Below are 12,805 nucleotides of genomic sequence, written 5' to 3'. Positions count from 1 at the left end.
TAGTAGAGACGGGGTTTCACCATGTTGACCAGGATGGTCTCGATCTCTTGACCTTGTGATCCACCCGCCTCGGCCTCCCAAAGTGCTGGGATTACAGGCTTGAGCCACCGCGCCCGGCCTATATTGTTTATCAATGCTAAGTTTAGGGGTGCGGTGGTCTGTCTCACATTCCTTATGTACCGTCAGTATTTGTATCCATATGAATTAAACTTTATGACATTACTTTTTCCACATTATAGTAGCCAATAAATAACCAAAAGTAAATTTAAAACTCACTTTTGAGGCTTGATTTTAGTGAATCTTGTATATTTACTCTTCATTTTTTTTTTTTAAGTAGAAAATATTTCTTTTTAAGGCTTTCATTCGGTTTTGTCTTTCATTTAGTCATTTCTGGGAGTTGTTCCAAAAGCAAGATATGACAGGCATATCACTTTTAATAAAAATAAGATTTTCTAAAATTTTAAAAATGCTTAAAAGCACCTCAGCTAAGGCAATCCTTTATTGCCTATAATGCCTTTTATTAGTCATTTTATTAGTCATTTTAGTTTTTTAAAAGACATTTTCTTGTTGCATAATTGTACAGAAGAATCTTTTTATTGCCATAGCAATATCTTGGTTGCAGTGTTTGAACTGGAGCTATCTTTTTATTAAATTTATCGTTTGCCTCTAGGAATATTGCTACCTTTTTTTTGAGATGGAGTCTTGCTCTGTTGCCAGGCTGGAGTGCAGTGGCGCCATCTTAGCCCACTCCAACTTCTGAGTCTCTGGTTCAAGTAATTCTCCTGCCTCAGCCTCCCAAGTAGCTATTATAGGCGTGCACCACCATACCCAGCTATTGTGTTTTGTTTTGAGACCAAGTTTTGCTCTCGTTGCCCAGGCTGGAGTACAATGGTGCTATCTCTGCTCACTGCAACTTGTCTCCCCGGTTCAAGCTGTTCTCCTGCCTCAGCCTCCTGAGTAGCTGGAATTACAGGCAGGTAGCACCATGCCTGGCTAATTTTGTATTTCTAGTAGAGACGGGGTTTCTCCATGTACATCAGACTGGTCTTGAACTCCCGACCTCTGGCGATCCACTGGCCTTGGCCTCCCAAAGTGCTGGGATTACAGGCATGAGCCACCATACCCAGCTTGCTACCCTTTTAATACAAGGAACTCTGGACGCAGTTCCTAATATAGTGACCCAAAAACACTTTTGTAGGGCCTAATAATACAAATATTTGTATTATTAACATTCTTCTGAATGTACCCCTCCAAGACTAGTCCTGTATTTAACTGCCTTGCCCCCTGATTGAATTTCACCTCATTTGAGTCTGGACACCTTCTGATCCCTTTAAATAGTGGGGAAACAAAAACAACACTACAGCAAGAGACCGAGAAAGCTTCGGGCTAAAGGCTTTTCCATTCATTCTAAACTATAAATTTTTCACCTGATGCCAGGCACAATAGCTCACACCTGTAATCCCAGCACTTTGGGAGGCCAAGACAGGTGGATCACCTGAAGTCAGGAGTTTGACACCAGCCTGGCCAACACGGTGAAACTCCATCTCTACTAAAAATACAAATACAGGCTGGGCGTGGTGGTGGACGCCTGCAATTCCAGCTACTCGGGAGGCTGAGACAGGAGAATCACTTGAACCCAGGAGGCGAAGGTTGTGGTGAGCTGAGATCGTGCCATTGGACTCCAGCCTGGTTGACAAGAGTGAAATTCCATCTCAAAAAATATATACATCTATTTTTTTTCCTTCTGTTTAATAAACCACATTTGAAGTGTACCATTTTACCACAGAATTTTAAAATATGCCATCATTCTGTGAAAACTGTTTGCTTTTTGCTAGTTGGCTTTTTGTACAGCTAGTGTTTTTTGCTTTTATTATTAACTTAGTACCCCTTTCCTAACAGAGCTCAAAGAAAGAGAGATTTGGAGTATACCATTAGAAGAGCTATGGAAATGTCAGGAGCCTCTTACTCCTCATAAAATATGCAGTATTGCTGTAAAAGAGCAGTATTGCTGTAAAAGATAATAGACTCCCTGTCGGTTTACCTATTGACTTCATTCTGAAAATCTGGGTCACAAAACTTGGAGCACTTTCCTTTTAAATCACATATGTGGTTGTCAGAGGGAGTCTTGTCTTTGGCCTTCTTGCTTCGTGTACAGTGACTACAATAAAACTAAATGCACATCAACCCGCTTCTCCACACCAGCCTAATTCAGTGTCGGCTGGTTTTGCTTTTTAAAAATGAGCAAGAAACTTTTTCTCCTAGTAACACCACTAAAATGCTGAGTTGACTTTTCATTTTTGCTTTGAAATTCCACTGTAGGCCCTAAAGCAGCAATTAACTGTCTAGTTGAGGCTGGTGGCACCTATGCTGAGCAGACACTAGCTATTATATATTGCTCACCAGGCACCGAGCTGGCCTTTTACATACATGATCATGACTGATGGTCATAACACAGTCCTTCCAAGTACACGGGCTTCCCTTATTGTACGGATAAGCAAACTGAGGTTCAGAAATGTTCCGTCATTTACCTAGCGTCACAGAAGTAGTAGGTAGCAGAGTTGAGCTTAGGTCTTTCTAAATCAAAAACCTACATTCTTTCTACTGTTTTATGCTGCCTCTTAAATTATTTAACTCTATATTAAGAATGCTTTATAAAATCAGTCATCTGCCCCAGCATTTCTTGCTTTTTCCTCTTTCCTTTTTTTTTTTTTAAATGGGAAGTGGATACATAGTTGAAGGAAAAAGTGGAGCCCAACAGGACCCAGATCTTTTGATTCTATTTTTTAAGGGCTAAAGTAGATTAGATTGGTTTTTCTTTCCTCATACTTCATCACAGCAATATGACGTCCAATTTGACCAAAATAACAACTAGGTAAGTAATTGCTTGATTAAAATCTCATATTTGGCATTGCCTGAGATAGAAATCCTACTAATTGATAATATGACAGAAATCCTAATAATTGATTAAAAGTTAGATGACATTATTTACATTTTAGTTTTGAGAAACTGTCAACTTTTAATTAATTTACCATGTACATTTCACATGACCATGTTTTAAAGGCACATTTTCCAACAAAGTCAAGAGAAAGGGAGACATGTTTTAGGCAAGGACTATCAGTACATTTTAAAGTTTATAAGGGAACGATTTATTAAATGACCCTAATCTTATATCAAACAGTATATACATTGGTAGATGAACCTCCTATCTTTTTTTAGTTTTATAGCCAAAGAAAATGGTTCTTGGTAACTAAATGTAAATGTCAACTCAAAGCTAATATGGGTTTTTTTATTTTTAAGATCAGATTTTACAACCCAGCTCCTTTAATTTTAGTAGAAACTCTAAATTTAGCTAATTTCAACGTAGTATAAAACTAATCAAATATGCTAGTCATTTTGCTTCTACAGAGTTTAGGGCATTTTGCCTAAATTGCTTGCCTCTAATTGTGGGGTCTTATTTCCCTTTCAGATATAGAGGACTTAAAATATGCTGCTTTTGGAAGCTACAGTAGCAATTTTGCAGTGAGCACACTTACAAGCTATGACTGGTCAGACAGGGATGATGCATCTCAGGGCAGAAAACTCTCTCCATTTGTCCTCTCAGCAGGAAGTGGATCCCCCTCAGCCACCTCAATTCTTCAAAAGAAAGAGACTTCATTTGGCAGTTCTGAAAACATCACCATGACATCTCTCTCCAAAGTAACGACCTTTGCAAGTGAAGATGCTCTTCCAGAGACAACCTTCCCAGCTTTTGCCAGTTTTAAAGACATGATTCCTCAGACCTGTGAGCAAAAGGAATATGAAAGCAGAGACTATAAAGATTTCACAAGACAGGACCTGCCTACGGCTGAACGGAGCCAAGAGGCCACGTGTCCCAGCCCAGCTTCCAGTGGCACCTCTCAAGAAACCCCCAACGAATGTTCAGATGACTTTGGAGAGTTTCAAAGTGAAAAGCCCAAAATCAGCAAATTTGACTTCTTAGTAGCCACTTCACAAAGCAAAATGAAATCCAGTGAAGAAATGATCAAAAGTGAGCTGGCAACCTTTGACCTTTCTGTTCAAGGTGAGTAACTTCCAAGGTAGATTTTACTTTTGCAGTTTTTTTCCACTGAAGTGTTAGATGTTCTTAAGAATAAAATGTTGCTCCCTGGTTTAGCAGGAAATAGATTTTCTAATCTTTGAAATCAGCGTCAATTACAGATATCTATAAGAAAGATTTCCCTGAGACTGGAGTCAAAATCAGTGTCCCTCAGATAACTCCTTTATGGGCTAAAAACAAGCATAGCATGCAGGTATTGTTCATTAGTTTGTTTGGTTAGAGGTGTGCTGTGTTAAAAGAGCCAGATAAATGGATTTAAGCCACTTGTAGGCACATTAGCTCCGCTCGTGTTCTCTGGGCACAGATAACGTCTTTTTTTCTTTTTGAGATGGAATATCATTGCTCTCAGCTGGAGTGCAGTGGCACGAGCTTGGCTGACTGCAACCTCTGCCTCCCAGGTTCAACCGATTCTTCTGCCTCAGCCTCTCGAGTAGTTGGGACTGCAGGCATGTGTCACCATGCCTGGCTAATTTTTGTATTTTTAGTAAAAGTGGGTTTCACCGTGTTGGCCAGGCTGGTCTCGAACTCCTGACCTCTTGATCTGCCTGCCTCAGCCTCCCAAAGTGCTGGGATTACAGGTGTGAGCCACCATGCTGGGCCAACAATGTCTTTTAATCCAAAAGTTGCATTGTGGCCATGGATCTGCATCCAGCCTGCATATCACATTGACCCACCACACAGAAGATTTTTAAGTGTGAAATAGTTGCCAGTATTTAAAAGATATGAGATTTCCCAATCTGGACTTCTTTTTTTTTTTTTTTTTTTTTTTTTGAGACGGAGTTTCACTCATGTTACCCAGGCTGGAGTGCAATGGCACGATCTCGGCTCACCGCAACCTCCGCCTCCTGGGTTCAGGCAATTTTCCTGCCTCAGCCTCCTGAGTAGCTGGGATTACAGGCACGCGCCACCATGCCCAGCTAATTTTTTGTAGTTTTAGTAGAGACGAGGTTTCACCATGTTGACCAGGATGGTCTCGATCTCTTGACCTCGTGATCCACCCGCCTCGGCCTCCCAAAGTGCTGGGATTACAGGCGTGAGCCACCGCGCCCGGCCTCCCAATCTGGACTTCTAACTTTTCTTGAGAAATCATAATATCTGGCACTAGGAGGTTTGCACTTCCATGTGTTGACAAGCAGCTGGAGCTGAAGAGCACCAATCCCTCTAGATGGGTCCTTCTCTCTCTCTTGCCATCATCCCTACCTCTTCCTAACTCAGCAGACCTACTTCAGTTTTTTACTTTACTTGCCTGGTCTTTGAAGGCATTTAAGTTTGCCTCTTCTGCTTTAATCTCATCCTCACAGAAGGGGTTCTATGTCAGCTGGATTGAGAGCCTGTGAAGGAGCTCAGTTGCAACTTCCTAATAAATGACTGGAAAAGCCACACAACTCTTACATACTCATATTTAGAAAGGCGCATTTGTGTTCCAGATGCCAGTGATTCTGCACTGAGCATTATGGAAGACTTGTGATAGATCAGAGAAGAGTCAGGCTGAAAACAAAAGTCAGGGAAACCAAAAGAGAGAACAGTGGAAAAGATTCAATGCGTAGCTTCCAAGAGAGAATGAATAAGAAATGTGTTTGTTTCATGACATAAGCATCTGAAGAAGAGGGTCATGGGCAGGGCACGGTGGCTCACACCTGTAATCTCAGCACTTTGGGAGGCTGAGGTGGCAAATCACTTGAGGTCAGGAGTTCGAGACCAGCCTGGCCAACACGGTGAAACCCTGTCTCTACTAAAAATAAAAATTAGGCCGGGCGCGGTGGCTCACGCCTGTAATCCCAGCACTTAGGGAGGCCGAGGCGGGTGGATCACGAGGTCAAGAGATCAAGACCATCCTGGTCCACATGGTGAAACCCCGTCTCTACTAAAAATACAAAAAATCAGCTGGGCATGGTAGCGCATGCCTGTAATCCCAGCTACTCAGGAGGCTGAGGCAAGAGAATCGCTTGAATCTGGGAGGCAGAGGTTGCAGTGAGCCAAGATTGCACCTCTGCACTCCAGTCTGGGCCATAGTGCAAGACTGTCTCAAAAAAAAAAAAAAAAAAGGGTTGTGGTAACAAGGAAGAGCCTCTGCTTGAACTAAGGTGAGTAGCCAAAACCTTTGACTGTATTATTCCTTTTTCCCAGGATCACACAAGAGGAGTTTGAGCCTTGGTGATAAAGAAATAAGCCGTTCTTCTGCTTCTCCGGCTTTGGAGCAGCCTTTCAGGGACCGTTCCAATACTCTCAATGAGAAGCCCGCGCTGCCTGTCATCCGAGACAAGTACAAAGACCTGACGGGAGAGGTGGAGGTAAGAGGAGAGCTTTCTACAGGGAGTGGGTAACAGACCAGCAAACGCACAGGGCCCCAAGAAAGAATGCTCTCAGCTTTCACATGGGGAAAATGAGGAGCAGAAAGACACAAAGCACCAGACATGAACTATGTAATTGAAGTGAGAGAAGGGTACGGTGTGGCATCTGCTGAAAGTAGTCGGTGACCCTAAAACCAAAATTTTTCGTGGGACTTCACAAGGATGGCAGTGTTTGTAGAATTCTTTTTTTTTTTTTTTTTGAGTTGGAGTTTCGCTCTTGTTACCCAGCTGGAGTGCAATGGCGCGATCTCGGCTCACCACAACCTCCGCCTCCTGGGTTCAGGCAATTCTCCTGCCCCAGCCTCCTGAGTAGCTGGGATTATAGGCACGCGCCACCATACCCGCCTAATTTTTTGTATTTTTAGTAGGGACAGGGTTTCACCATGCTGACCAGGATGGTCTCGATCTCTTGACCTTGTGATCCGCCTCGGCCTCCCAAAGTGCTGGGGTTACAGGCGTGAGCTACTGCGCCCGGCCCTGTAGAATTCTTCTTGAGCACTTAGACTTATCTTCATGAAACCGCAAAATAGAGGAGACAGGGAAAATACTCTGAATTTTTTATTTCTGTCTGCTACATCTTAGTGCCACTCTGTGCTCTTCCTGTGGCCAACACACTTCACTTCTCGCCTTTCCCTACTCCTTGTTACACATGCACGTGTACCACGTCTTCACACACAGCATTATAACCAGAGATCGGAAAGCCAATGGCTTGATAGCGGTTTCCGTACCAGACAGCTACCTGCTGAGTGCCTTCGAAGAAAGACTTAATTACTCTGTTACTGATGGAACAAATGAGGCAACACTCACAGGGGGAAGCTGCTGGAAAGCATGTCCTTCAGACTTGCAGGTCCTGTGCTCAGAAGTTACATTTATTAGTAATTTAACATAGTGAGTTCAAAAAGAAACTGTGGCCAGGCACTGTGGCTCATGCTTGTAATCCCAGCACTTCAGAAGGCCAATTGGGGCATATCACTTGAGCTCAGGAGTTTGAGACCAGCCTAAGCAACATGGCAAAACCCTATGTCTACCAAAAATACAAAAAGTAGCTGCATGTGGTGGTGCGTACCTGTAGTCTCAGCTACTCTGGAGACTGAGGTGGGAGGATTGCCTGCATCCAGGAGGTTGAGGCTGCAGTGAGCAGAAATCACACCACTGTACTTCAGCCTGGGCAATAGAGCAAGACCCTGTCTCAAGAAAAAACAAAAAAAGATAAACTGCTTGAACTAGAGTGATTGAAAGTCTTCCAAGTTCTTTGAATTGACAGAGTCATCAATAGAAGATTCCAGTTTTGTGTGTTTAACCCGGTTCTTTTTTTTTAAATTCACAGGAAAATGAGAGATACGCATATGAATGGCAGAGATGCCTGGGGAGTGCCCTGGATGTGAGTATGTCACTTTTGCGTTCACACATGTGTAAATGCTCTCCTGTGCAATTTTGCCTTGGTTCATTTGAATGGACAGAGGCAAACTTCAGGAGAGCCTTTCTTGGGTGTTCTTGGGCAAAGTGAAACTATGGAAGTCATACATCTTAGGTGAGGCTTCCTTCACACTTACAATAGCAGACTGGCTCATTTGTCAGTTGTCCCCTCATCTGTCATCATGTTTAAGAAATAACAAAGTGATATCATTAACTCTGTCTAAATCAAAATAATATTTAAAGAACCTGTCTTTTCTCTTCCAAAGAAATGGAGGATTGTTTCTTCAACAATAAAATTAAATTCTCAGGTTTGTTTTAGCATAGTCGTATACACACATCAATCTGTCATGCTTTTTCATACCTCCTGGCCTTTCGGTTGGGTTTTCTACTAATAGTCAGTTGATTTGCGATGACTTTTCTCAGTTACGTAAGGTGATGTGATTTCATTTCTTGTAGGTCATTAAGAAGGCAAATGATACCTTAAATGGAATCAGTAGTAGTTCTGTTTGCACAGAAGTAATTCAGTCAGCACAAGGCATGGAATATTTATTAGGTATGTTCTTTTATATTTTACTATTAAAAATCATGGCACTTCGCATTATTTTCAGTTTTCCTTTAATTATTTTAAGCTGGATCTCTCAAGTTACATATGACTTCAGTAAGAAACGTCTGCATTTGTGGGTAAGACACTTAAGTCACGGGCAGTAAACTATTTAACGTAAAAAGTCTCTATGGGTAAGTTTCCTAGTCCTTGTTATATACATAATAGCAAAAATGTAAAATTATATCTGTATTAACTGGTTTGTCAAAGAATCTGAACTACTGATGCACTAAAATCAAATCATTTTGTCTCCCATCAGTACCTTACCATACTCTGTATTCTTCCTCTCTACCGCTTCATGACATCACGGATTGCTGAACTTCCTGGCCATCTGCAGCAGTTAGATATGTCAGTCCAACTTGAAATGGTAGCCTCTGCCCACTTCGATGTTCCTCCCTTTCCCAAGCTCAGGCTTGGCCCATGGCCGAGGCCACACACACTGTACCCTAATCTTTTTCAAATCTTTACTCAAATGTCAGCTTCTGCGTGAAATCTTCCCTAGCATCCATTTCTCTAAAAAATATCCTCTCGGGCTGGGCGAGGTGGCTCACGCCTATAATCCCAGCACTTTGGGAGGCAGAGGCGGGTGGATCACGAGGTCAAGAGATTGAGACCATCCTGGTCAACATGGTGAAACCCCATGTCTACTAAAAATACAAAACATTAGCTGGGCATGGTGGTGCATGCCTGTAATCCCAGCTACTCGGGAGGTAAGTCAGGAGAATTGCCTGAACCCAGGAGGCAGAGGTTGCGGTGAGCCGAGATGGCGCCATTGCACTGCAGCCTGGGTAACGAGAGCGAAACTCCATCTAAAAAAAAAAAAAATCCTCTCTCCCTACTGCAGCACTTCCAATCCCATTCTCCGCTGGATATTGTCCTAAGCCCTGTTACCTTTAGTTTCTGACATGTTACTTATTATTATTTTCTTTCCCTTTTTTTTTTTTTTTTTGAGGAAAGTCTCACTCTGTTGGCCAGGTTGGAGTGCAGTGGTGCAATCTCGGCTCACTGCAACCTGCACCTCCCCAGTTCAGGCGATTCTTGTGCCTCAGCCTCCCAAGTAGCTAGGATTATAGATGCCCACCACCACGCCCAGCTAATTTTTGTATTTTTAATAGAGACTGGATCTCACCATGTTGGCCAAACTAGTCTCAAACTCCTGACCTCAGGTGATCAACCCATCTCAGCCTCCCAAAGTGCTGGGATTACAGGCGTGAGCCATTGTGTCCAGCATTTTTTTGTTTTGTTTTGTTTTTAAGACAGGGTCACACTCTGTCACTGAGGTTGGAGTGCAGTGTTGTGATCACAACTCACTGCAGTGTCCACCTATCAGGGTCAAGCAGTCCTCCCACCTCAGCCTCCCAAGTAGCTGGGACTATAGGCGCACACCACCACACACCTGACTAATTTTTGTATTTTTTTGTAGAGACAGGTTTTCGCCATGTTGCCCAGGCTGGTCTCAAACCCCAGAGCTCAAGTGACCAACCCACCTCGGCATCCCAAAGTTCTGGGATCACAGGCATGAGCCACTGTGCCTAGCTACTTGTTTTTACTCTCTGTCTCCCTTCATTAGAATGAACCTCCAAGAAGCCAAGGATTTTGGTCTGTTTTGTTCACTGGCGTGTCCCCAACACTTAACCTAGTGTCTGGCACACAGTTGGCACTCAAAACTGCTTGCTGGATGAGTGGAGAGTGAAGGGATGTTGCCTCCGCCTTACTCCTGCCACCTCACTCGGGGTCATCTTTTCTTGTTCAAACAAGCACAGTTCTGCATAAGCAGATGCCCACCAGGAAATGTGGCACCTGTCTTTTCTCCTAGTATCCTTGTATCTGTGAAAGATTCTCTTAGAAGCCCCCTCACTTGGCTTAGGGTGGGCAGTGATTTCTGCCTCTCCCTTGGGGAAAGAAGAAGAAAAGCAGTAGTGCTGTACACAGGGCTGCTGATAGGCCACTCTGAAGACCCCCTGGAATTCTTTCAGTGTTCACCTAGAGAGGCCAGGATCATGTGTTTGGTGACTGTCACATTGCAGGCTAGTGGCTGTCCTTAGAAGGTAGAGGTACTTAGCACCTCTCATCCTTGCTTAAAGAGTTCAACCACTATTGAGAGACCACAGGAAAAGAACTGTTCTGTATCCTGTTACGTGTATAAAAGATAAGTGAAGTCAAAGTGTTTGTAAGATGTTGGGATTCAGAGGGGTGAGATGTTTCTTAATTACTTTGTGATGCTGTTAACATTTAGATTCTTTTACATTTTTACTATCCCCATTTTCAGCCAGTTTATTGGGATTTCCCAGATTCAAACAGATGGACTCATAAATAAACCTCCCAAAAAAACAAAAGCTTATAACTTGCATATTGCCTGTCATTCTTCAAGCACTATTCTGAGCCTTTTACCATATTAACCTGTTTAATCCTCTCAACCATCCTTTGAGGAGGTAGTTACCATCCCAACTTCACAGATGAGGAAACTGAAGTACAGAGAGGTTACGTGACTTGCCTAAGGTTATGTAGCCAGTAAGAGACATAGCTGGGGTTTGAACCCAGGCAGTGCAGCTTTAGAGTCAGTGCTCTTACCAGTGAGCTATACAGCAGCATTGAGAGGTGGGTTGGTCCCAAAGAATAGTAAGTACACCTCTGTCCAGATATACCCCTTGTTTCTAACAAATACCAGCAAGCAGCAATGCTGCCCTCTGTGGTTCCTCTCTGTCTCCACTGCCAACACTCTGTCTGCTCTCTCATCCCCCCAGGTGTTGTTGAAGTGTACAGGGTAACCAAGCGTGTGGAGCTGGGGATAAAAGCCACTGCAGTATGCAGTGAGAAACTCCAGCAGTTGCTGAAGGACATCGATAAAGTATGGAACAACCTAATCGGCTTCATGTCACTCGCCACACTCACAGTAAGCCTATGAGACAACTCAGCAGTTGCTTTCCTTTCCAGAAACCTAAGTTGTAAAGCACAGTGTATATTCCTATGGTGGTACTGACTGGAGGCTGAAGGTGCCAACTGGAGCACATTATATTTAAGGAGGAGAGAGATCACAGGTGTGTGGTCGGTTGAACAGGACCAGGTGGGCTTCTTATCTCTCCAAGGCCCAGTGTACCTCAGGAAAAAAAGGGGATAGGAAAACATTCACTGTAAGATGCAATTAAAAAAAAAAAGGAGAACATTCACTCTATACCTTTCTTAATTCACATAATACATGCAAGATTTGCAAAGCATTGGTTTAACTCCCTTTGCACTTCTAGTTATTTATGTCCCCTTATGTGTCCTTTCAGAAAGCTATGTGATACCTCATATTGCCATTCTGTAGTTTGTTTAGCCCTTCTTACTTTTTTTAGGTTATTTGGTTGTCTTCATTTTTCCCTGTTATGAGTAGTTCTACTCTAAATAGACAAATAACTTTGTGGGGATGTAGTTCCTCCAAGTGGACTAGGAGGTCAGTGTGTGTGTCTGCACAGGTGCGTGCATGCATATGTAGCTGTTGTTACATTTATTAGAAGGCTTTCCAAATAGCTTGTACTGGCCACAGTGCTACCAGAAATATATAAGTACATGGATACATTTCTCTATGTTGTGTCCTATCAGTTTCTTAATTTAACAAGCATGCAGTTATTCTGTAAGGTATTTTTTACATTAAAAAAAAAAATCTCGAGAGGCTTGGCAGTGTTCCAAATGACAATTTACTATTTCTGGTTCCTTTATGTATAAACGGATTGGACTCTTTTGACCATTTATTCCTTAGAATATGATTATTGACCTTATATATTTCATATTTGTAATAGATTTATATGCATATATATAAGCTTGTAAACTTTTATCAGCTTTTTCCCTCCTCTGTTACCGTACCTTTTTTACATTTCATTGGGCAAAACTATTTTATTTTTATATATTCATACCTATTCAATTTGTCTCTGATGATATCCTTTATTTCACAATAGTCAAAAGTTTATCTTCCTTCCACAGCTGGAATAAATATGCTATTCCAATTTTTTTTTTTTAACATGGAATTCTGTGACCCATCTGAATGGGATTGCAGCTGTGTGGGAGGAAGCAGTTCTAATTTTCTGAGCTGATAGCCAGCTGGATACCAGCTACCCCAGCAAAGTGTCTTCTGCAGCACATCCTCACCATTGTCATGTTGCTTCTGGTTTGTAATAATTAAAGTCTTTAAGGGTTTCCATAATTTCCAAAACTTTCTTGTTCCCTTGAATCATTTCTCATTTTCTAACCTAAAATCATATGTAGATAATTATTTTAAAAAAAATGCCATTCTGGCAAATGAACTAAGAAATAGTGTATTAATATTTGAATAAAAAGATAAAATTATGTTTACTTGGTGATAAT

At 42.2% G+C, this 12,805-nt stretch overlaps 1 protein-coding gene across 1 annotated transcript in view; it reads left to right on the top strand.

Moving 5' to 3' along the window:
* SYNRG (synergin gamma) overlaps positions 1-12,805 on the top strand; it is a 95,934-nt gene that overhangs the window by 60,888 nt on the left and 22,241 nt on the right. Inside the window, exons 13-17 of the mRNA XM_037742446.1 lie at positions 3,467-4,060; positions 6,224-6,387; positions 7,775-7,828; positions 8,320-8,416; positions 11,209-11,357. Of these exons, the coding sequence (XP_037598374.1) occupies positions 3,467-4,060; positions 6,224-6,387; positions 7,775-7,828; positions 8,320-8,416; positions 11,209-11,357 (1,058 nt within the window). The remainder of the gene's footprint in view (positions 1-3,466; positions 4,061-6,223; positions 6,388-7,774; positions 7,829-8,319; positions 8,417-11,208; positions 11,358-12,805) is intronic.

The sequence above is a fragment of the Cebus imitator genome, unplaced genomic scaffold, assembly GCF_001604975.1.
Source record: "Cebus imitator isolate Cc_AM_T3 unplaced genomic scaffold, Cebus_imitator-1.0 Scaffold121, whole genome shotgun sequence".
NCBI lineage: Eukaryota > Metazoa > Chordata > Mammalia > Primates > Cebidae > Cebus > Cebus imitator.
The sequence above is the reverse complement of the archived record's forward strand: the minus strand, read 5'-3'. Positions and strand labels throughout refer to the sequence as shown.